Genomic DNA, 25,291 nt, shown 5'->3' with positions numbered 1-25,291 from the left:
TGTGCATGAATATACGTATCAAGTATGTTGTATATCGAATAGAAAAATCGATTCAAACTCAATCTGAACAAAGAAGTCATGTGAGAAATATAGCCTAATATACCCACTTATCAGTAATGTTACACTACATGTCCCGGCAAGCTACTGTCGTAGTAAACTATAGACATTTGTATCAGCTGTTTACCCGACAGGACATATAAAATAAATCAAATGATAAGAACCATATAGTGTTCATCGCATGCTTCGTCGGTCATTACTATGTTTGAGTTATTGTCATGATATAACGTGAAACACGACTTGTAAAGTATTAGGTGTTCGCTACTAATACATAAGGCTTACGGAGATCGCTACTTCTAGGCCCAAAATTGTATCCTGGCCGTAGTGACAGACCAGATGATTAGCTAGATAAGATGAGGTGTTAAGTTGTCAACTACAAAGAGTAATCATTTACCAACGAATAAGTCACCAGACCTGACCTGGGAAGATTTGAATACAACGTTATCACAAAACGTACTATACTTGTTCAAGGACGTATGTATCGCGATGACCTCTTTGATAAGAAAGTGTTCAAACTTAATAAAGCCTGGTAGAGCTTAATGTTAGTTTGTCAGCAATAGAAATGTGTGTTATAGCACCATTACAATATTTACTAAAATATTCATCACTTAGATTTACATTTTAATAGATTAGTTATTCTTTATTTAGTTATTTTGAACAGAAAATAAGTGTTGACAACAATGAAAATGATGATGTCACAATAGGGATTGATGACGTCATAATAGCAAATGTTGTTAGTCTCATAACAACATTTGCCTCCTCAATGCATTGCAATGGAATGTAAATATTAAAGCAGTTAATGTTTTAGCAAATATTGTTATGGTTCTATAACACACATTTCTTTTGATGAGAAACTAAATAAAGCCCGGTATGTACAATGTAAGCAATAGAAATGTGTGTTAAAAGACCATAACAATATTTGCTAAAATATTCATTATTTATATTTACATTTTGATAGAATAGTTATGCTTTATTGAGTTTTTGAAGAGCAGGAAGGGTCACTACAAAGTAACAATTATATATTGAACTTAAATTTCAAAAGTGGTTAAACATGTATACTGATTATTTCTTAACTTGCACATAAAAGTTCCCAAACAATAGATGTTCGACTATCACAGTTATCCTAATTGAGTGAGGTAATTTTCAAATTGTATAAAGACACCAGGTTTCTTTTGCAATTTGAAATTAATATAAACTTTATTCATTTAAAAAAATATGAACAAGTTATTTCAACTTATAATAATCACTCTTGCTGGCCCACATGTAAGCGCGCTAGAGGCCTTAATGTGAGAGTATCCGGAAAAACCCCCACGTTTTCGGGCAGGTGACTCCATACTTTTTCACGTTCGATCGGATTAATTTGAAAATATACTAACGAGAATGAGATAAACGTGATTATCCTCCATCACGAGTTTGGAGACATTTTTCTCCCAAAGCGTTCAGATATTACATTAATGTACATCTAAAAAACATGTGTTTCTATTTCGAATACAGGATTCCTGTTTCCTATCGGGGAAACAATTGCCATGAAAGTAGACGTCGTAAAGCATTTTTACTAAACGTCATAATTAGAACAACCAGCAGCTTCATGTATCCACTAGGGGGTAACCAAAAATGTTCACCAACTGCTAGCAGGTTTATCTTATGAGTTGGGAGTGAGAAACGTATACTTGCTATGGGGAAAAACAGGATCCGTGTTCCACTTGTTCAACAACTCCGTAATAGTTGTCACAGTTTCCATGTGACTACATATAATGTTTTGTTTTTCTTTAACTTAGGGCCGATACCAACTTTCGATTTAATCGAAATGATCTATTTTAAGTACTTAATTATTTAATGTCGAAATGATCAAAAGTATTAAAAATAAAACCTACAATATGGATAAAAACAACAGACTATTCCATAAAGCAAAGGATGTTTAATTTATTGTTCTATCTTTTAGTTTACCCATGAATAATCAAAGAAACCATTTTCCATCCAAAAATTGCAATGATAGGTGTGGTAACCGGAAGTGACTTTAGTGTCGTCTGACAGAAGTACCACACTTTCAGGAAAAGGATGCCAGTCCTTTGAATACGGACTTCCGCTTTCAACAAAAGACATAATTTCTCTGCGAAGATTTGCCTCAAACATTATATCGTTGCCAGAAGGATGGGACATTATTTCTTGCATTGTTCCGAAAAATGCGTACCCGTCCCATCCATGAAATGATAGGAGCGTGTCCAAGGCGATTCCGAACGGACTGACTGGCGCAGAAGGTACGGAAGTCACGACGTAGCGGTACACAGGGGAATTGGTGTTGACGGCAGCATACAGTGCCAGAAGGTCGTTTCCACAGCCTACACGGACGTCAGACACCATGGACGTGAACTGATGTCTGACTGTCTCCTTACCCACCGGATACAGTCTCAACGCCATCTTTGCAATGTCGCTTCCAAATGAGCCAATTTTACGCATTACGTATGTCTCATATGTAGATTTATTCACGATTTCATCGGGAATCCCTTCAAAGTCATTCTCCTGTGCTGTAGTCCCTACAATTAAAAACAAAACAAACACTTCTTACTTCCCCTATCTCGTAAAATACAAGGGCAAGAGTAATTATGTTCCAAACAAATAATATAACAATTGAGCTGGTATGGTTTATAGACCTAGCAACTCTTATTTGGGATAATTGAGATAATTGAATACATTTGTGTATTTGCTGGGGTACGGAATCATTTGTGCCTTTACACATTATGCTACAAAAATTCAATTTATTTTATTGCTGTAATGATACCCTCCCGAAAATAACAAATAATGATTTTTTCTTTCTTAAAAGCAATTTTGTTCGGATTCTCGTCTAAACTTTAATACATACCTACTATTACTGGTACGTCATTACCGTGCCCTTTAACCCAGGCGTCAAACGGAGCCTCCTTGAGGACGTAACCTGTGAAGAACGAAGGAGATCACGTGTACAGTAACCTGTGAGGGAGACATGAGATCGCGTGTACAGTAACAGGTAACAAAGTAACAATATCTTCATTATTCATCCAATCTCAGGATCCTAATTTTCCCTCTGGCTTTTATCGTCTTGCCAGCCATTGCTTTCCCCTAGTAAACATTTTTCTATTGAAAATGAGAAATTTTGCTTCCAAGATATTCTTCAGATGGTTATGAAACATTGCATATAAATCGGAGATTTGTAATGTAAAAATGATGCCATGCATCTTTCGATTAAAACCTCGTAAGACATTTTCATGTTCAGGGGTGTAGGATAGGGACCCTGTCGCATGCATAATGCAATGTTGACGATACTTGCTCTACGTATTGTTGACGTGACGTCATACAATTGTTATGAATGAGGTCACCCTCCGTCACAACTCTAGGGCGAGACTTATTTAATGTTCCCCCACCTTGATAAGGCAAGAATATTTCATCTAAGGTGTATGATTCTAAAATGTCTAGTTCGAGACTTTGCCGAGGGCCAAACATTAGAATCTTACCCCGCGGATAGATGTTTTGTTATGTCTTTCTCTCAAAGTGGGAAAATATTTTTTTCTGGAATTTTATATACAAGAGTATTTGAATTAAACACAAGCGTTGATTGCATTGTTTCTAGCTACCACAATGGGTAATCTGCCGTGATCAGCTTTTGTCGACGTGACGTCGATGCATTGTTGACATGACCCATACAGATGCTATGAGAAGGGGGAAAACCCTCTTCTTTACCATTGGATAAGACAGAAATATTTTCCCTGACTGGGTAAAATAAACATTACTCTTTGTCAATTAAGAAATTGATTAAGGATTGTGATAACTTCTTTTTGCATTGGCGTCTCTACAATAGCCAACTTCTCCTAGACTCAATTTCCAATCTAAATAATACGACCCTGGTTCTAAACGGATATCAAAGACATGATATCAAGATGAATATAAGTATTTCAGAGATGGTTTAGCGAGTCATTATAGGTACTGGACGTTTTTTTTAGTAGATTGCAACTGATTTTTTTAACTACATGCACATGTACATTCATATATCATCTACCAGCTAATGCATAACCAGTTGGCAAATATTTGTGTCTTTTTTGTGTATTGAATTTTAAACCGGAGCAAAAACTTAACCACGGCGAAAAAATCGGCAGAGCTCCGGTACGAAAGCACTTTGCAAAAAAGTCCCCGTTGCGATACCGTTACCGATATGCTACCGAATACCACTTTTCTGTCGTTAGTCAATCGGCAGCGCAGTAGTATTACTTTCGTGGTAATCGGTAGTACTACGGTATCACATCGGTACATTGTACCAGTACGGTACACATTGAGGCCACCGGAGAGCCGCCGATCCAGTGCGGGGCGCTACCGGTGCTCTACCGACATTATATATGCTTCAGTCACATTTGCGCTGGCCGCCGGCCGGGAAGTAGGAATCGGCCGGCTTCCCGGCGTCCCTGGCGCCGGGGACTTTTTTCCGATGTCTCGGATTTGCCGTGAGTATGGTCACATTAGATATGGGCATCGCAGGGCCACCGCAAACAATTTGCCGGATTAAATCGAACGGACATCTAAAGAATACCGTAGGGAACCCGTAAGACTATCGCAATGCTACCGCAATGCTATCTGACGATGGCCAGGCTGTCGTACAGTAGCCGGAAAATGTTCTTGTGACGGGCGGGATACATACGGAATAGGTATCCCGCCCGTACGATATTTTATATGGCGTGTATATATAGGGAAGCACACAAATCAACACTTAGCTCGTCCGTGAGAAAATGGCGCCTGCAGATGCCCGTATGTGTCCCGTCCGGGCGCCGGAAGTATCGGCCGATGCCCGTCCGGATATCGGGCGGTCACCGGCCGCGAATATCCTACGGACACCGCACAGTTTGAGGACATCGGGTGGGTACCTTAACGATTGCCGTACGGCATCCGTCCGGACATCGGGCGGTCTACACGACACCTTGGAGCATGTAAAATTGTACAAAATCCCACGATGACAGTACGATGCCTTACGGGAGACTGCCGGGTAAGTTCCGATGAGTTTGGGTCAGACACAATTCGGGCGGACACCGGCAACATTTATCTCTGTGCTAAATGCTCCTGGCGACCCGTGCGGCGTTTAAAAATCTCCCGGCGTCCTTACGGTTCCCCGACTTGCCGACCGATTTTGGCCGAAAATCTCTTCGCCCAGGCGCCTTTCCGGAAATCGGCGCAAATGTGACTGAGGTTTTAACGAAGCCATACTGGAGTACTGCCCCTGTGCTGCCATTGCAGTCCCGTTGCTTGCTCCAGCAGCGCAACGGCGGCCATTTTTGAGCATGTTCAAAACATTCTACCGTCGCCTGCTTAATTTTTTGCCGATGTTCTGACGATGTCCTGCCGATGTACTACCGTTTTTAGCGATGTGATACTGTTGCGCTGCCGTTCTAGTACCGATCCAAGAAAATCGCTATTTTTGCTCCGGTATAACTCCGGCGACCCAAATCGGCTAGGCGTGACAGGCCCTTTAACTGCGATAATTCGTCTCGAAAAAATTACAAAACCATGTAATAATAGTCCTATTCCTATAATCATCTATCATTACTAACACATCATGTTTTAGTCATCAGTCAGGGTGATGTTTTTACCTGAGACTATTTAAACAACTATTTCCGTGCCTTGTTATGACATATTTCAGGGGTACAGAGAGCGTAAGCGAGCGTAACCACTGGAGTATCGAGGGTAGTTTCTTATGATTAAATGCAATGTTTCAAAGCACTTGAACAACTTGCTCAAATCATACCGTCTATTATAGACAGTCCTCCGTCAAGCTGTCCCCTAACTGGCAGGTCTATTTGATCCATCATGGCCCAGAATGGGTACTCGTTCCAGGGCACCGCTTGTGTGACGTCATTGGCAGACATCTGTAATAGGCACGTGATGTTGTCACAGTTGGTTTTTTTAAGGAAAACCATATTGTCTATGGCAGCTCCAACTTTGGTTTTGGTCAGTAGAGGTGACGCACTAAGCAGCCAAGCCCTGTGGAACAACCCTTGCGCCAGTGGAGAGGTAAGTAGGACCATCACACTGGTAGCACCTGAACTCTGACCAAACAGGGTAACCTTAGAACGAACAAGAATGAAGGATATTATCTTATATCTAGGAAACAAATGTTTGCTAAGATATCCCGTATGTTGGAGGAAAAAAAAATAAAACATAGTTTAACATTTGACCAACTAATGAAAAGCTCACCTTGTTTGGATCTCCACCAAAATTCCGGATATTTTCTTGTACCCATTTCAGCGCTAGTATCTGGTCCATGTGTCCATAGTTACCGGAAGTGTTGGTTTTGGAGTTCCGTGACAGTATATCCAAGGACATGAAGCCGAACGCCTGCAGACGGTAGTTCATGCTGACGTAGACGGTGTTGGTGTCACGTGCCAGCTGCTCGGTTGGGGCATATCCTGGCATGTCACCGTTTCCAATCTGTAGCGATCCACCGTGGATAAAAACCATGACGGAAAGGTTAGCCGACATCATGTTCGTCGGGGTCCAGACGTTGAGATGTAGACAATCCTCCGTACCAACTACCTGAGTCAGGTCGTCCTCCTGGCGCTGTACACACTGCGATTTCAACACGGAAGCATCGAACGTACCTGGCCAGCAGGTACCGTCCTCGTGACTTAGTGGCTCCGGCGGCTGCCAGCGTTTGGTCCGTACAGGAGGCACGGCGTACGGTATTCCTCGGTAAGCATAGGCGTTACCATCGAACTTACCTCTGACTGGGCCGCAAGAGGTTTGGGCCAAGGCATCACGTGGTCCTGAGGCGCTATGTTGATCACCAAAGATGAATCCGTATGTGACGTCATTGAGTAGAATGACACAGCATAAACACCAGAGCTTATACATCTGGAAAAAAAGATTAATAGGAAGGTAGTCTTACGTAGAATATGTCGTAATGCTTGGATTGTCAAATACACGACGCCGGCAAACCGAACAACCATCAACATAATCACATCGAGTTGTCATCCTTAATGCTATATTTCATGTCTGAATGAAATAACTAACGACCAGGGGGAGGGGGAGAAAATTGAATGCCCATGGTTGTATTTGAATTGTATTCGAAATGTATTTATTTGTAAACTCAACAATAATTTCTTTACTTCTGTAAATAATTATTACCGGCACGAACTCTGGAAAAAATCAGTGGAAATAATGTAATGATGAAAACTGTTTTCATATAACACGTGTATTACACGTGCAATATTCATAGTGACAGATCGAATGTTTGTTTTATAATTTACTGAAAATGACATGTCATGTTTGTTCAACATATGCTGTTTCCATAGTAACTAGCTTTACTTCTTTTAATTCGTGGGATTCGTCTCAGTTTCAATTTCTTTTATGAATAATATCTTCATTTCAGAATATTTATTCTTCAGATCTTGGGTACAAAGGAACTGGGCAACAGGCAAAGCCCATGAGCGCCCTCTTCTTACAGTAATATACAGTTTACGCTCAGATTAGTGTAGTAATGATAAAATATATGTATACATTGATAATTGCATATCATTTTCTTTCTTTTTTTGAAAATAGTTGATACAGAAACTAGACTATACAAACATCAGCCAAAGAGTGTTGGTGGGCAGCATATCACATGTTTGATAGTAGACCTGTGATTAACAGTACCACCTAAGGTTTGATAGTAGATTACTGTATTGTACGTGTGATTAACAGTACCATCTAAGGTTTGATAGTGGATTACTGTATTGTACCTGTGATTAACAGTACCACCTCCGCTTTGATAGTAGATTACTGTATTGTACCTGCGATTAACAGTACCACCTAAGGTTTGCTAGTAGATTACTGTGTTGTACCTGTGATTAACAGTGCCATCTAAGGTTTGATAATAGATTACTGTATTGTACCTGTGATTAACGGTACCACCTATGGTTTGATAGTAGATTACTGTATTGTACCTGCGATTAACAGTACCATCTAAGGTTTGATAGTGGATTACTGTATTGTACCTGTGATTAACAGTGCCATCTAAGGTTTGATAGTAGATTACTGTATTGTGCCTGTGATTTACAGTACCACCTAAGGTTTGATAGTAGATTACTTTATTGTACCTGTGATTAACAGTACCACCTCAGGTTTGATAGTAGATTACTGTATTGTACCTGTGATTTACAGTACCACCTAAGGTTTGATAGTAGATTACTTTATTGTACCTGTGATTAACAGTACCACCTCAGGTTTGATAGTAGATTACTGTATTGTACTTGTGATTAACAGTGTCACCTAAGGTTTGAGAGTAGATTACTGTATTGTACCTGTGATTAACAGTACCACCTAAGTTTTGATAGTAGATTACTGTATTGTACCTGTGATTAGCAGTACCATCTAAGGTTTGATAGTAGATTACTGTATTGTCCCTGTGATTAACAGTACCACCTAAGGTTTGCTTGTAGATTACTGTGTTGTACCTGTGATTAACAGTGCCACCTAAGGTTTGATAGTAGATTACTGTGTTGTACCTGTGATTAACAGTGCCATCTAAGGTTTGATAATAGATTACTGTATTGTGCCTGTGATTAACAGTACCATCTAAGGTTTGATAGTGGATTACTGTATTGTACCTGTGATTAACAGTGTCATCTAAGGTTTGATAGTAGATTACTGTATTGTGCCTGTGATTTACAGTACCACCTAAGGTTTGATAGTAGATTACTTTATTGTACCTGTGATTAACAGTACCACCTCAGGTTTGATAGTAGATTACTGTATTGTACCTGTGATTAACAGTATCACCTAAGTTTTGATAGTAGATTACTGTATTGGACCTGTGATTAACAGTGTCACCTAAGGTTTGATAATAGATAACTGTATTGTACTTGTGATTAACAGTGTCACCTAAGGTTTGATAATAGATTACTGTTTTGTACCTGTGATTAACAGTGTCATCTAAGGTTTGATAGTAGATTACTGTATTGTGCCTGTGATTAACAGTACCATCTAAGGTTTGATAGTGGATTACTGTATTGTACCTGTGATTAACAGTCCCACCTAAGGTTTGATAGTAGATTACTGTTTTGTACCTGTGATTAACAGTACCACCTAAGGTTTGATAGTAGATTTCTGTATTGTACCTGTGATTTACAGTACCACCTAAGGTTTGATAGTAGATTACTTTATTGTACCTGTGATTAACAGTACCACCTATGGTTTGATAGTAGATTACTGTATTGTACCTGTGATTAACAGTACCACCTCAGGTTTGATAGTAGATTACTGTATTGTACTTGTGATTAACAGTGTCACCTAAGGTTTGAGAGTAGATTACTGTATTGTACCTGTGATTAGCAGTACCATCTAAGGTTTGATAGTAGATTACTGTATTGTGCCTGTGATTTACAGTACCACCTAAGGTTTGATAGTAGATTACTTTATTGTACCTGTGATTAACAGTACCACCTCAGGTTTGATAGTAGATTACTGTATTGTACATGTGATTAACAGTACCACCTAAGGTTTGAAAGTAGATTACTGTATTGTACCTGTGATTAGCAGTACCATCTAAGGTTTGATAGTAGATTACTGTATTGTACATGTGATTAACAGTACCACCTAAGGTTTGAAAGTAGATTACTGTATTGTACCTGTGATTAGCAGTACCATCTAAGGTTTGATAGTAGATTACTGTATTGTACATGTGATTAACAGTACCACCTAAGGTTTGATAATAGATTACTGTTTTGTACCTGTGATTAACAGTGTCATCTAAGGGTTTGAAGTTACTTTGGTTGTACACTATTAATGTTTCATATCATACAAAATGTTGAAACTTTTGACAAAATTTTATCTGTAAAGGTTCAAAATATTTGAAAATACCTTCATTTAGGCCACAAATGGAGTTAAATACTGGAACATACCACACATTGTATATCGATAGAGTTTCCAGTGTGTTCGATCTTGTGATGACATTTATGCGTTTTAAACGACTTTGATTTTAATGTATTCGAGCACAGTTTTGTGATATGTATATAGCATCCCTCTACAGCGTGTAGACTGGAGTAAATTCGATAGATTCAATTGGAGAGTATCCAAGGGGTACACAATACATGTACTGAGAAGTACTGAATCGCTCTGTATGATATTTTATCATAATTAGCAGCACTAGATAACAGTAACAATGACATTAAGTTTTTCTAACACAATGTCGCTCAGTGCATAATGAAAGCATCCAACTTTCATTCCTGAAAGTAAAATCTATAAAGTATCCGCTTAAATCTTATTGGAATCAGGAGTTAAATGAGGTAAGCTGAATTATGCATCAAAAAAGTAAAAATGAATGTCAACCTAGATAACCTACTGTAGACAGTTATAGAGAATATAAGGATGGCAAAGCACAGGTCAGGAGAACGAGTTGAAGAAATGATATGGCTTATATATAAGATAAGTAAATCTGTGTCACAAGATACAGAGACTGAAATAAGGTATGACGGTTAAACGTTCTGCGAACCAAGTGAGAGAGATTACGTGTGTTTATTAATCAGTTGCTGAATACTATTGAACAGAGTGATAAGGTATCAATGATAATCGACATCACAGTAAATATATTATACCCACTTAAGCTGATGATATATATCTCGGAAATAATAATCGTACCGATTTCGATAATATACTAAAGATGTGTGAGGATTATAATAATGTAGTAAGAAATGGAGATTTTTGTTTCCCAACATAGGTAAGATTATGTGTTTTAATAGGCAGGGAACTGTAAAACCACCACCTAGTTTTATTTAAATGACAACATTATACTAAAAGTGGAGTATATTGTTCACGTTAGTATCGTGCTAAATGATGAACTCTTAACATACTAACGTACAATAAAATGCATGCTTGCAGCAGGTTGAAGAGTGGTACAATCAGTTGAATTAGGAGTGGTACACACCCTGCTGTGAGAAATCAAATGACTGCTGGCAAACCTATCAAACAAACCAATTTCTTATGAACACGAATAGGACATCAACGGAAAACTACACGTGTATAGCTTAAATTATACCCAATCATCCCCGTTTATTACTAATTATTTACAATTATTGTGTTTATGCATGCATATACAACATGTATGTACGTGTATTATTGTCGTGCCTACCTTTCGTATTGATCTTGGCTAATACAGAATCTGAACCTGAATATGATAGAGATTATAAGTAAGTTGTGTTTTTAAGGTTAATTCGTTTCGATGAAATATCATAGTTCGGAAGACTACATGCATCAAAGCTGAGTAGATCTTTTGGGCAATTTTAATGTTTTATATGACGTTTTCAAAAATTTTGCAAAAGTACAATTTTGATAGTATGTTGAAAATGTAAATGATAAAAAAAACTAACTTATTGAATGAGGAACTCAATTAAAAGAAATGCATGGCAACGTGATAGCGATTTTATCATACTAATTATAAGTTCGTAACATATTACATCCTAATATACATGTAAATGTACTAAGGAAAGTTGCAAACGAAATTCCCAGAGTATAAAGTATCGGTAAATGATGTTATGAAAATAATAAACAGAATTCGTACTGATAAAATTAGGGAGTGTATATCATAAATACGGTGTTGCTGACCAGGATTTAGTAGCTCATATACTATTATAGTGTAGTATCCTTCAGACAAACAGTTGTGGTGCTCTGATACAGAACAACAGTCACACTACTGGGTGTTTTCCTCATTCTCTCACAGACATATTGATACATATTTCAATTGGGGGACAAATCACTTATGAATCGAAACAGAAGGGAAGATATTTTGATTTGAATCAGTACATGTAGTACATGTACATTTTGTAGCTGTCGATAAAATGTACGAATTGTTGTTCCAACGGTAACTTTGCTGTATGGTGGATATTTGGTGTTCATGTGTTTTCAATGTAGAATGGTTTAATGTAAATACTTTTGCATTATTCCATTTGTGTACTCTTAAAAAATGGAAGAAATCAAGAGAATATCAAACTTTTATAAAAAAATAAAAAACACTTTTTTTCATTGAGGAGCTGGTATGAAATTTTACAAAATGTTTCGAATTATTAATGTTTTATATTAATTTTCAAACTTGATCGCATAACATAAACGACATGAGTATAAAATATGTAATGAAATGTCTAAAATATTCATAAAGTATTAGATATAAATAAATATTATTTTTGTAGTTTCATTACTGATGAATATTCCTAGAAAACCAAGTGAGAAACATTTCTGACTGATAGTTTGGTGTTTAACAGTTTATTGTATTAAACAGAAAAGATACTTTTTCAGCTGAGAGAGCGCCTTGACCCATACAATGAGATGGTATAGAGTACGGTAACGCTGCCATCTCATGCCTTTGGAATAGATTTCAATGAATATTTAGTACATATACTTTATTGTGGTAGACTGCTAGACATGAGATGAAAGTGTTTTAACTAGGTAAATTATTTATTAAAATTATTCTTTTGACTATTGTGTACTCGAAATGTAATGTAAATGTTCAGTTGCCTGTTGACAGTTTTCATGTATCTGTATTGGGTGATAAGTCAATGTAATGTATTGCTGAAATTGGCATTTTATACATAAAACTGCTTTTAACTGTTTTAGTTTCATTCTAATATTACTAAAAATTGATTGTGCTATTTTGCTGATTTTATTTGAAATGTATTTAATGAATTGTATTTCGTATTGTATTATTCGATGAATGCAATCTAAATGAAATGTAACGTAAATGTAATACTATATTTGACTGTAAATTGTATGTAGTGTAGTGTTACGGTAATGACATAGTGTAGAATATTGATCATGATATTTAGTGATAATTTTTTCATGTGTTAATGTTTTGTTCAATTTCACTGTATACTAGTAATTTTCAATATCAACGTTGATTTGTTTATCCGAAATATAAACCCTAAATTTTGATATGTCACACGCACTCAGACGGTCAGATAACAGACTTAACATGCACAATGTCAGATAAATAAACCCAGGAGACATATGGGGTAAATATGAAACTTATCTTTGGTCTCCAAAAGGTAAGTAAATAACGAATAAGCAGAAAGCCCATGTGCGAGCACTGCAGCCCTCAGAGGCGACCTCCGGGGGACCTCGGGGGACCTCCGGGGGACCTCCGGGGGACCTCCGGGGGACCTCGGGGGACCTCCGGGGGACCTCCGGGCGACCTCCGGGGGACCTCCGGGGGACCTCCGGGGGACCTCCGGGGGACCTCCGCGGGGACCTCCGGGGGACCTCCGGGGGCCCTCGGGGGACGTCCGGGGGACCTCCGGGCGACCTCCGGGGGACCTCCGGGGGGCCTCCGGGGGGACCGCCGGGGGACCTCCGGGGGACCTCCGGGCGACCGCCGGGCGACCTCCGGGGGCCCTCCGGGGGCCCTCCGGGGGACCTCCGGGGGACCTCAGGGCGACCTCCGGGGGACCTCCGGGGGACCTCCGGGGGGATCTCCGGGGGACCTCCGGGGGACCTCCGGGGGCCCTTCGGGGGACCTCCGCGGGGACCTCCGGGGGACCTCCGGGGGCCCTCGGGGGACCTCCGGGGGACCTCCGGGCGACCTCCGGGGGCCCTCCGGGGGACCTCGGGGGACCTCCGGGGGGCCTCCGGGCGACCTCCGGGGGACCTCCGGGGGACCTCCGGGGGGATCTCCGGGGGACCTCCGGGGGACCTCCGGGGGGCCCTCCGGGGGACCTCCGGGGGACCTCCGGGGGTACCTCCGGGGGACCTCCGGGCGACCTCCGGGCGACCTCCGGGGGCCCTCCGGGGGCCCTCCGGGGGGACCTCCGGGGGCCCTCCGGGGGACCTCGGGGGACCTCCGGGGGGCCTCCGGGGGGCCTCCGGGGGACCTCGGGGGACCTCCGGGGGGCCTCCGGGGGGCCTCCGGGGGACCTCGGGGGACCTCCGGGGGACCTCCGGGGGGCCCTCCGGGGGACCTCCGGGGGCCCTCCGGGGGACCTCCGGGGACCTCCGGGGGACCTCCGGGGGACCTCCGGGCGACCTCCGGGCGACCTCCGGGGGCCCTCCGGGGGCCCTCCGGGGGGACCTCCGGGGGACCTCCGGGGGACCTCCGGGGGGACCTCCGGGGGACCTCCGGGCGACCTCCGGGGGACCTCCGGGGGACCTCCGGGGGGACCTCCGGGGGACCCCCGGGGGGACCTCCGGGGGACCTCCGGGGGACCTCCGGGGGACCTCCGGGGGGACCTCCGGGGGACCTCCGGGGGACCTCCGGGGGACCTCCGGGGGGACCTCCGGGGGACCTCCGGGGGACCTCCGGGGGACCTCCGGGGGGACCTCCGGGGGACCTCCGGGGGGACCTCCGGGGGACCTCCGGGGGACCTCCGGGGGACCTCCGGGGGGACCTCCGGGGGACCTCCGGGGGGACCTCCGGGGGACCTCCGGGGGACCTCCGGGGGACCTCCGGGGGGACCTCCGGGGGACCTCCGGGGGGACCTCCGGGGGACCTCCGGGGGAGATCGAAATCTAGAAACGTTCTGGTACGATCTGAGGCATTTCTGCAGTGTAATACATAGCGTTATAATGTAGGAAAGGTTATTATCACTTATCATTTGAAATTCATGTATTGATATATCATCACAGTATAAAATCATGTATTGATATATCATCACAGAATAAAATAATGAATTGATATATCATCACAGAATATAATAATGTATTGATATATCATCACAGTATAAAATCATGTATTGATATATCATCACAGTATAAAATCAGGTATTGATATATCATTACAGAATAAAATAATGTATTGATATATCATCACAGAATAAAATAATGTATTGATATATCATCACAGTATAAAATACAATCTAAGATATGTTTTCTATTAAGTTTCTATTATGTACGAAATTGTATATATGTATTCAATAATTGCAATTTAAACATGGCTGTGACATAGTTGAGGCATATCTATTATTATCGCCTACTACTGTGGAATAGTTACATTTTACTGGTAGAAAATAGCAATGCTATTCAAAATAACCTCTTTCAAGGAGCTGTTTACAAGGTAAATAGTCATTAGAGCTATTTACCCGGAATGAGCCATTTAATCTGCATTCAAATTTTCGCGGAATTTTTGGTTTCGTTCATTCTGTTTGGATATTGCGTTTGTCATAATCCTTCGGGACATCTCTACTTCCATCGCATACAATACGATAAAGTCCGTAAGCGTTTCCGAGACCCAGACGAATCAGACGTACTTCGTTTGCAAAACAACCGGGCGAGTTTTGCAGGAAATTGGAATAATAAAACAGTTATATTATGGGTATTTCGGGAAATAGCACTTTTATTGTCCCCCTTGACATTAACTGTTTCACTCGGCTTCGACTCGGTAAATAGTTAATATCTCGGGGGATAATAAAAGTGCTAAATCCCTCACAACCATACAATAACTGTATACTATTCCACAGTAAAACTATGAACTATTCCACAGTAGAAGGTGGCAATACAAGTATTATCTAAACTTGGGAGTAAAATATAAAACAAACATAAAGTTAAAAGTTGCTTTTTTATTTGAAACAATGTCTCAACTGGGGGGGAAAACCAATTCATTAACACTGTATCTAGTAATCCGTAAGGCAATTCACAATCTATGTTTATTTGTACCCTGAATAGGGAAATAACAATATTATTAACATTCCAGTTTCGGACGATACTGAATACCTTCAACAGTTTCATACATGCTATTCTCTCGATACTCTAATCCAATTTCCCTTAACTGGCATCAAGATCTTTATCAGACATAATCATAAGCTTCCTTTACGCTTGGTTTCTTCTGCTTCAGCCTTTTGGCGACTATTATAGCTTTTCATGCCTCAAATATCCGGCTGTTCAATCAAACGACTATCAGCTTCCATGCCTCAAATATCGGGCTGTTCAATTAAACGACTATCAGCTTTCATGCCTCAAATATCGGGCTGTTCAATCAAACGACTATCAGCTTCCATGCCTCAAATATCGGGCTGTTAAATTAAACGACTTTCAGCTTTTCATGCCTCAAATATCGAGCTGTTCAATCAGATTTTGCAATGGTATATTTGGGATGCAGTATTCTTTAGATGGCTTTCAATTTTATCATTATTAAAATTTAAGATTAATATTTCCTTTCTCCACAAAATCACAGGCTCTTCTTCTGATTCACTTGTGCTTGAAATGTCAGAAAATATATCACCTTTTAGGTCAAAGTTAGTGGTGGTTTAAAATGTTAGTCACTGCTAGTATCCTCCATGTTCCACAGTCAAAACTAAACCGACTTTGTTTCAATGGAAACACCAGTGTGTCTGTGAAACATTCAAAATTGTATGCAAAGCATGATGCCTGCCTTTCATAGTGAGAGTAAACAAGTGAACGGGCCTGGAAGGATTACATGACCAGTGGAATAGTTAAACAATACCCTGTATACCTGTGTAACAGCCGTGAAAGGAGTTTTTATGATGCCATGATTTAAGTATGAGAAACACCTCAAACTGTGGAATAGTCAAGATAATGGACAGTGCGAGGCACGCTTGAGGTCTTTCTCCTATTACATGTGTAATAAATATATTTATGTTTAAAAAATTGTGCAATAAAATATGTTTATAATCAATAAAATATATGTTCGAAAATAAATATACATTTTTATGTGCAATACAAGTATTTGTATTTGATAAAAATATATACACGTATATTCAATACAATTTGTATGTGGTCGATATAAATATGTATATGCAATAGGAAACATTTCTATCGATAATTTGCACTGTGGGATAGCATCACATGGCCTCATTGGCAGCTTGCTGTAACGGCGTGTTTAATTGGACGATTGTGAAAAGGACTGAATCGTTCAAGCGCTTTTAGATTTGTAAATGTTTTTTGGAACGATTTGATCATAAGGAGCAGTTTGACCATCCAGCCTGTTCTGTTAAATAACTACAGCTACATTTTTACAGACTGTAAGTTAATTAAACAGCGATGAGATTATCACATTGTTTCAGAAAGTAAAATCGATATATACTAATATGAATCGGTATTTACATAAAATTATCCTATAAAACCAGGTATATATATATGTGTGTGTGTGTGTGTGTGTGTGCGTGCCTACACTGGTAATAATGTATGTTTAATTGTCGTTCGAATTCTAAAGAAGAAAATAAATAATGCATTTATAACTATCCGGATTGTCAAATAACAGCAATATCTATAAAACCATGAATGTGATAGATAACTAAAGATGTCCGAGAGGGTCCCCGGGATTGCCCCGAATAGGCTTCAGTATCAGTGGAGACTGGAGTGCACCATTGGTTTCTGTGTTCAATGAGGCTTATGCCGTGGGGTGGCATCCATTCATCTTTCGACAGGAGCTCGGCATAGTTGCAAAGTAAATTAGCTTGACCTGCTAAAAGGTAACATTGGTCAGATGTGTAATAAAGCATTTTAAAAACTTTTTTAACATTCTGTGATGTAACGCTATCATTTTTTTTTTTAATAAAAGACTTAAACTCATATTCAAGGCTACATTGGTCCACTTTGTAGTAAAACCATTAAATAACTTCTTCTGAAACATTTCAGTAGGTCTATGAGGTCATACAGTACCAGAATGCTCCAGACCTACAGAAAGTTTGATAGAACAACCGTTGACCAAGAAAATTGTGCTTGTATATTTATAGTTCAATAACATGAAATAAAGAAAATATATGTAATTATTGGGGAAAGCCGGTCATTGCACAAAGGACTTGTTCTGTAGTATACTTATCAATGAAATATACATACCAAACGAATTAACTATTAAGTATATAAAGTAAATGATTCCCAGGGACCTGTGGTGCTATCAGTTAACTTTTTGAATAGTATTTTAATGTTGAATTTATTATGCTTAGGTTTTATTATTCCATATTTTCATTTTGGGAGAGAGACATGTCCATGGAACCACTAAGTGAAGCTTCTCGCTTTCTGTACTTCGGCCCCTTTGTCTCTAGCAGTACCAAACTGCTGGACCCGCCCCTGCATTATGTCATAGATAAGAACTGTCTGACATCGGTAGATATCGATTCCATTTTATAAAACAATTTGATAAACTCATCGTCGTTTAAACTTACAGTCTGTAGCTGTAGTCTTTAAACTGAATATGCTGGATGGCCTAACTTCTCCTCGGGATCAAGTCGTTTAAAAAACTCTATTTAACTCTAAAAGCGTTTGGACGATTCAGTCCATTTCACAGTTGTTCATCAAACACGACGTTACAACAAGCTGACGATGAGGTCTTACGAGGCTATCCCACAACGCAAATTTATCGGGGAATAGATCTATTTGTATAGCTCATAAATACACTTGTATCTCACATAAACATTTTACTGAATTCATTTTTATTGAATACAAATATTTCTATTGCACATATATATATGTTTTCGAACATATATACATCGTATTGCATACAAATAAATTGTATTATATTGCACTTATAATGCATATTTTTATTATTGAACATAAACATTTTATTGAACATAAAGTTACAATTATAAAGTATTGGACACATATAAACAATGATAAAAATATAAAATTATTGAATATTGCAACGTTTGACCCGCCATAACGCCTTTAACGGATCCGGATCGAGGTGCCTACCTTTTGGGTCAGAACTGTCTCCCGCCGTTAGGTTACAACAGATCACCGGCCTGATCAGATAAGGCGTGAGGTACATTGTATATGTAGTCAACTAGTCCGAGAGATTCCGTGACGTAGTCAACTAGACCGCGAGATTCCGTAAAGATTAGAAAAACCTTGTCACTAATTTACCTGTACGTCTGTACGTACTATATTACAAGGAAGGATACGCCAAGACGCTCTCAATATTTACAAAAAGCCATGTCATTATTATGCCCTGACTACTGTTATCTAGTCCATTTTGATAAATATTAAATAAATAATTTAGATAAATAATTCAATGTATTTCTCGTAGTTTTTCATTGCATTTGAAATGTTAAGATAATCTGGGGATGCTGTCTGTTTCCCAGACTGGTCGGATGTACTTATATGTATTTGGGGGTATGGGTGTTTCATTTCTAGAGCAGGACGAGGGACATACGGTTCCCCAATAACTTATAGATAAGTACCTCCTACGTGCTGTAGGAAACACTCCGCCCCACGATTACATACAAAACATAAATAAATCTCCCTCAATATCTCGCCCCCCCTCCTCCCCCGACCTGCTGTAGGAAATACAAATCTGTAGGAAACACTCCGCCCCACGATTACATACAAAACATAAATAAATCTCCCTCAATATCTCGCCCCCCCTCCTCCCCCGACCTGCTGTAGGAAATACAAATCTGTAGGAAACACTCCGCCCCACGATTACATACAAAACATAAATAAATCTCCCTCAATATCTCGCCCCCCCTCCTCCCCCGACCTGCTGTAGGAAATACAAATCTGTAGGAAACACTCCGCCCCACGATTACATACAAAACATAAATAAATCTCCCTCAATATCTCGCCCCCCCTCCTCCCCCGACCTGCTGTAGGAAATACAAATCTGTAGGAAACACTCCGCCCCACGATTACATACAAAACATAAATAAATCTCCCTCAATATCTCGCCCCCCCTCCTCCCCCGACCTGCTGTAGGAAATACAAATCTGTAGGAAACACTCCGCCCCACGATTACATACAAAACATAAATAAATCTCCCTCAATATCTCGCCCCCCCTCCTCCCCCGACCTGCTGTAGGANACCCCCACCCCCAGGATTGCTGTAGACGGTTGTAGAAGTGTTGCTTCTGTAACAATGCGCCTGCCATATATGTCACTGACTGTAAATCTGTTATCAATAAATACGATGAAGTGAGAAACAGCCTGGATCCTGTACCGACTACCGCGTGGTATACCTTGTTTGCTGGTATACTGGTATAATCGATAAAACTATTCCACGTAGCCCTGTGTTAGTCTGCTTTTAGTCTGCTTTTATGTCGTCTGCTACTTAAATGTAATTTACAATAGTGCTGCGTTGCCATAGTGACCTCGAAATATAATTATCAAACAGCGTCTGGTAGTGTCCGCCAGCCTAAGGCTGTGTATTATGGCACGACTAACTACAGCACATCGCCATTCTTCTCAAATACAATCGTGTCACAGCATGATATTTTCGTAGATTTGGGGCTGAGGTGAGTACAGATCAGTAGCTATTTGTAGCAATATGTTTGGTAAGATATTTAAGGAATATCAGTTGTTTACACGGTAGAAATTTAATATATATACTAGTGCTATTGTTTGTTGAGATAGTTTAGGAACCGCCGCTCAGTTGAAGGACACTCAAACCTCCAGCATACTATACACCGAGGACTATCAACTAAATGTATTGTCATTTTGTTTCAAGTTTAAGTGAACGGATGATGCTATACTGTTGGGGCCTTATAAACGTACGTAACATGGAATGGGTTAGTCAGGATGTGGCCAGCAGCTGTAACCAAGGAACTTCAGATGTACATATTTTATAGCAATTACTTAAACATTCGGATCAGAAAAGATACATTGTAAGTCTGTGTTCAACAAGAAATAAGAACAACCGTGTTCTCTTCATTACTAACCGACCCAACAGGATCATGATTTAGTGTTCAATGAGACCAGCGTCAGTGCTAATATAACAAAACAAAATGAATCAACTCGTTACTGTCAGGAAGGACTGTGACTCTTCAGACCTGCTACCAGCAGCATCATAGCGGTGATGAAGGATCTCCGCTAGGCTAACCGACAGGAACGAAGAGTTCTCTAACGATATCAGTCTCAACAGTCGTTTACATGCGAGGACATTCACTTTTTGATGATATACGTCAACACATCGGCCCTAAAGTCCATCTTTTTCCAAGATGTGATGACAGAAGTATATTTATACTAGTTACAGTTAGTTATGAGAAAAGTCAGCTGTTAACTATATATTTTTAGCGGTAAGAGAAAAATTCTTTTAGCTTTATTTATCTAACGTTTGCGTATCTATCCGTATATAAAAATGATACGATAAGACGCAGTTCTAATACCTTATCACACATGTACCCTGTGATCCGGTACACACATCTTTGTTATCTTTTGCTTCACTTGTCATTTCTCTAATGAAAGTATATATAGCACAAGTCATGGACACGTCACACATCAACCGTGGCTGATGGTGCTATGTGCACCTCTATACAATTCATGCTTACCAACATGAAGAAAATATTCAGAAATAAGATTATGTTAATTATCGTCATAGTTAGTGGCGCCATATACTTGATGCTATCACGTAGAAGACTAGGATTTCGTTTGTTTACGGTGTTCAGTGTATAAAAGAACAATGTCTTTCGAATTACCCACAAACTCAAAATCCTCCAACATTGAAATTGATTTATATGATTTTTATAACATTTGACAGATCGTGACCAGAGATCCAAGGTTTCCATGTCAGATGATAATATATTAAACATTGCTGGTTCTGGAAGGGATATAATTATGGACGATGTGGCGACTCATGTGTTCCCAGTGAACATGTATGCCGCTCAAAGTCTACATGGATATTCGACATTACATGTAAACGAAAGCAAAAGCACCGGAAGTCAACATAAAGACAGTCACGTGACTGACACAGTAAACAATGCCAGAGTCCTACATGCCATACAAGTGATGAGTAATCAGGGAAAGAGGAAACGGGGACCAAAGGAAAAGGACACATTTCAGCGGTTTGTTTATTGTCTTCCTGAAAGATACGGAAAACTTCCCAAGTTTACATCATTTGACCAGAATGAGAAAGCTATAATAAAGGCACACCAAAAAGCTGGGTATGGTGAGTATCATCAACACCTCAAAGTCGGATAGTTTTATTATCAAACACCAAGAGGTAGGGTATTGTAAGTATCACCCACAACAAGAGGTAGGATACTGTTAGTATCACCCAAACCTAGAGGTAGAGTATTGTTAGTATCACCCAAATCTAGATGTAGGATATTGTTAGTATCACCACACCTAGAGGTAGAGTATTGCTAGTATCACCCACACCTATAGGTAGAGTATTGTTAGTATCACCAAACCTAGAGGTAGAGTATTGTTAGTATCACCCACACCTAGAGGTAGAGTATTGTTAGTATCACCAACACCTAGAGGTAGAGTATTGTTAGTATCACCAACACCTAGAGGTAGGATATTGTTAGTATCATCTACACCTAGAGGTAGAGTATTGTTAACATCACCCACACAAAGAGATAGGATATTGTTAGCATCACCCACACCTAGAGGTAGAGTATTATTAGTATCACCCACACCTAGAGGTAGAGTATTGTTAGTATCACCAACACCTAGAGGTAGAGTATTGTTAGTATCACCAACACCTAGAGGTAGAGTATTGTTAGAATCACACACACAAAGAGATAGGATATTGTTAGTATCACCCGCACCTAGAGGTAGAGTATTGTTAGTATCACCAACACCTAGAGGTAGAGTATTGTTAGTATCACCCACACTTAGAGGTAGGATATTGTTAGTATCACCCACACCTAGAGGTAGGATATTGGTAGCATCACCAACACCTAGTGGTAGGATATTGTTAGCATCACCCACGCCTAGAGATAGGATATTGTTAGCATCACCCACGCCTAGAGGTAGGATATTGTTAGTATCACCCACACCTAGAGGTAGGATATTGTTAGTATCACCACCACCTAGAGGTAGAGTATTGTTAGTATCACCCACACCTAGAGGTAGGATATTGTTAGTATAATCTACACCTAGAGGTAGAGTATTGTTAACATCACCCACGCCTAGAGGTAGGATATTGTTAGTATATCGTTGGTATACCTAACCCCGTAACACTCACATGGTGTTAACCTTGGTATACCAACTCCACTAACACCAACAGATTGCGTTTTACCCTTGGTGTACCTTCCCAAATGTTTACACAGGTGTGTTACCCTTGGTATACATACCTCATTATTACACCTCTACTTTATTTACTCTATATAAAAGTAATTGGTTAAATCGAATATATCCCCACTTTTGCCTGAGTGTGATTTAGTCCTGTGTGTTAGTCTGGGAACTAAAACACACCTACACTCGGGTGTTTCCGCCGAGCCAATCAGGCGAGAGCTAGGCGGAGCTTGTTACCGAACTCGGCAGTGATGCGCGAGGTGGTGGAGCTTGCTACCGAACTCGGAAGAATTTGGCTCCATTGCCATCAAAAGGATAGTTGGGACGTGAAGCTATACAGCTAATGATTTACAAATATTTTCTAGTTAAAACCATCTCTCCAGTGTGTATCGGTATAATACAACGGTTAAAGTATGTGGTTGATGCATATAGCAAGTTTCTGGTGTCCCTTGACCATGCCTATTTCCTGGTCTCGGGACACCAGACACTTGCTATATCTCTCAACCCCATACTTTAACTGTATACTAACACCCACATATTGTGTGCTACCCTTGTTATACCTACCCCATTAACACCCACAGTTTGTGTGCTACCCTTGTTATACCTACCCCATTAACACACACAGATTGTGTGCTACGGTGTACCCGTGGTATACCTATATCACTAACACCAACAAATTGCTATACCTACCCCACTAACACAAATAAATTGTGTGCTACCCTTTGTAAACCTACCCCTTTAATATACACAGATTGTGTGTTACCCTTGGTATACCTACACCACTAACACCCACAAACTGTGTATTACCAGTGGTATACCTACATCACTAACACAAACTGATTGTGTGTTAACTTTGGTATACCTACATCACTAACACAAACTGTTTGTGTGTTACCCTTGGTATACCTACACCACTAACACCCACAAACTGTGTATTACCAGTGGTATACCTACATCACTTACACCCACAGATTGTGTGTTACCCTTGGTATACCTACATCACTAACACAAACAGATTGTGTGTTAACCTTGGTATACCTACATCACTAACACAAACTGTTTGTGTGTTACCCTTGGTGTACCTACACCACTAACACCCACATATTGTGTGTTACCCTTAGTATACCTACATCACTAACACCCACAGTTTGTGTGTTACCCGTGGTATACCTACATCACTTACACCCACATATTGTGTGTTAACCTTGGTATACCTACATCACTAACACAAACAGATTGTGTGTTACCCTTGGTATACCTACATCACTAACACAAACTGATTGTGTGTTACCCTTGGTATACCTACCTTACTAAAACAAACATGTTGTTGGTTTCCTTTATTGTTTGGTATAGAATTTTAAATTATTTATGGATAGAATATATATATTAGAAACATACTAAACGATTTATGACTGGTGCTTTTATTGATTTTACTTACCATACGGCAGATAACAATTCCCCGTACTATGATATTGTCGCTATTGTACTTGATTGTTTTGTTCCAGGGTATCCAGCCCAGGATTACATCGACGGCATTGCCCAAAAAACACATATCTGCCTTTCGTACAATGCTGAACAATTCATGGAGTTCATTCGGACACTCTTTTCGAAACTTGTGAACCGGAAGTGGGATATGTACAAAATAGATAAACAACGACGGTTGTTGCGCGTGGAGCAGGACACACCGAGAGGAATAAAAGACATGAAGTATCAAGGATACCTCCTCATAATTCCTTATGTAAGATTACATCATACCACCACATATTACCCTTGTAAGATTACGTCATACCTCCTCACTATACCCTATGTAAGATAACGTCATACCTCCTCATCTTATCCTATGTAAGATAACGTCATACCTCCTCATCATACCCTATGTAAGATAACGTCATACGACCACACATTACCCTATGTACAGTTGTGGGACCGCACAACGCACCAAAAATAGCATGCGCACACCGTGCATACATCGTTCACACACCGTCCGCACATCGTCCACACATGGTGCGCACAACTGTGCGATTTAGCAACGTTCGCCCCGTTGTGCGCTTCTCTTTGCACAACTGTGCGATTTGGTATCATTTGTAGATCAAAATTACGGAATGACAAAAATACGGAAGGCTTGTATGCGATAATGTACACTGTGTATATATCTGTAATTTCTCATCACAATAATCAAGATTATACAATTTCACAATGCGTGTTACACAGTATTAAGGCGACCTGCTAGGCTGTCAATAATGGGTTTGGCTCCAAGGTAACAGAACAGGTAAATAACAATTTTATGAGTGTCCGGAGTTTTACCTGACCAGTGCCTGACACACAGAGCTGATATGCGATACCGTTTGACCGT

At 40.2% G+C, this 25,291-nt stretch overlaps 3 protein-coding genes across 4 annotated transcripts in view; 2 read left to right on the top strand and 1 right to left on the bottom strand.

Annotated features, from left to right (window-relative positions):
• Positions 1-1,969: 1,969 nt before the first annotated feature.
• On the bottom strand, positions 1,970-18,754 carry LOC110462619 (fumonisin B1 esterase-like). 2 transcript variants are annotated; one of them, XM_021516655.1, is made up of 6 exons: positions 18,676-18,718; positions 10,907-11,006; positions 6,268-6,924; positions 5,819-6,137; positions 2,918-2,989; positions 1,970-2,591 (listed from the first exon to the last, which is right to left on the bottom strand). In XM_021516655.1, exons 2-6 carry the CDS (start codon positions 10,916-10,918, stop codon positions 1,996-1,998), a joined length of 1,656 nt encoding a protein of 551 aa, XP_021372330.1. In that variant the 5' UTR covers positions 10,919-11,006; positions 18,676-18,718; the 3' UTR covers positions 1,970-1,995. The 2 variants fall into 2 exon arrangements, with proteins under 2 accessions (XP_021372330.1, XP_021372331.1); XM_021516656.1 differs by lacking the exon at positions 10,907-11,006 and having other exon boundaries at positions 18,676-18,754.
• On the top strand, positions 13,113-14,588 carry LOC110462616 (collagen alpha-1(I) chain-like). Its single transcript, XM_021516652.1, has one exon. It carries the CDS (start codon positions 13,113-13,115, stop codon positions 14,586-14,588), a length of 1,476 nt encoding a protein of 491 aa, XP_021372327.1.
• Positions 18,755-20,112: 1,358 nt separating the features above from the next.
• Positions 20,113-25,291, top strand: part of LOC110462617 — an 18,835-nt gene continuing 13,656 nt past the window's right edge. The window contains exons 1-3 of the mRNA XM_021516653.1: positions 20,113-20,213; positions 21,455-21,862; positions 24,444-24,676. Coding sequence (XP_021372328.1) covers positions 21,481-21,862; positions 24,444-24,676 — 615 coding nt within the window. The 5' untranslated portion in view covers positions 20,113-20,213; positions 21,455-21,480. The remainder of the gene's footprint in view (positions 20,214-21,454; positions 21,863-24,443; positions 24,677-25,291) is intronic.

This window comes from Mizuhopecten yessoensis, unplaced genomic scaffold (genome assembly GCF_002113885.1).
Source record: "Mizuhopecten yessoensis strain PY_sf001 unplaced genomic scaffold, ASM211388v2 scaffold10813, whole genome shotgun sequence".
Taxonomy (NCBI): domain Eukaryota; kingdom Metazoa; phylum Mollusca; class Bivalvia; order Pectinida; family Pectinidae; genus Mizuhopecten; species Mizuhopecten yessoensis.
Note: the sequence above shows the minus strand (reverse complement) of the source record. Positions and strands in the feature narration are given on the sequence as shown.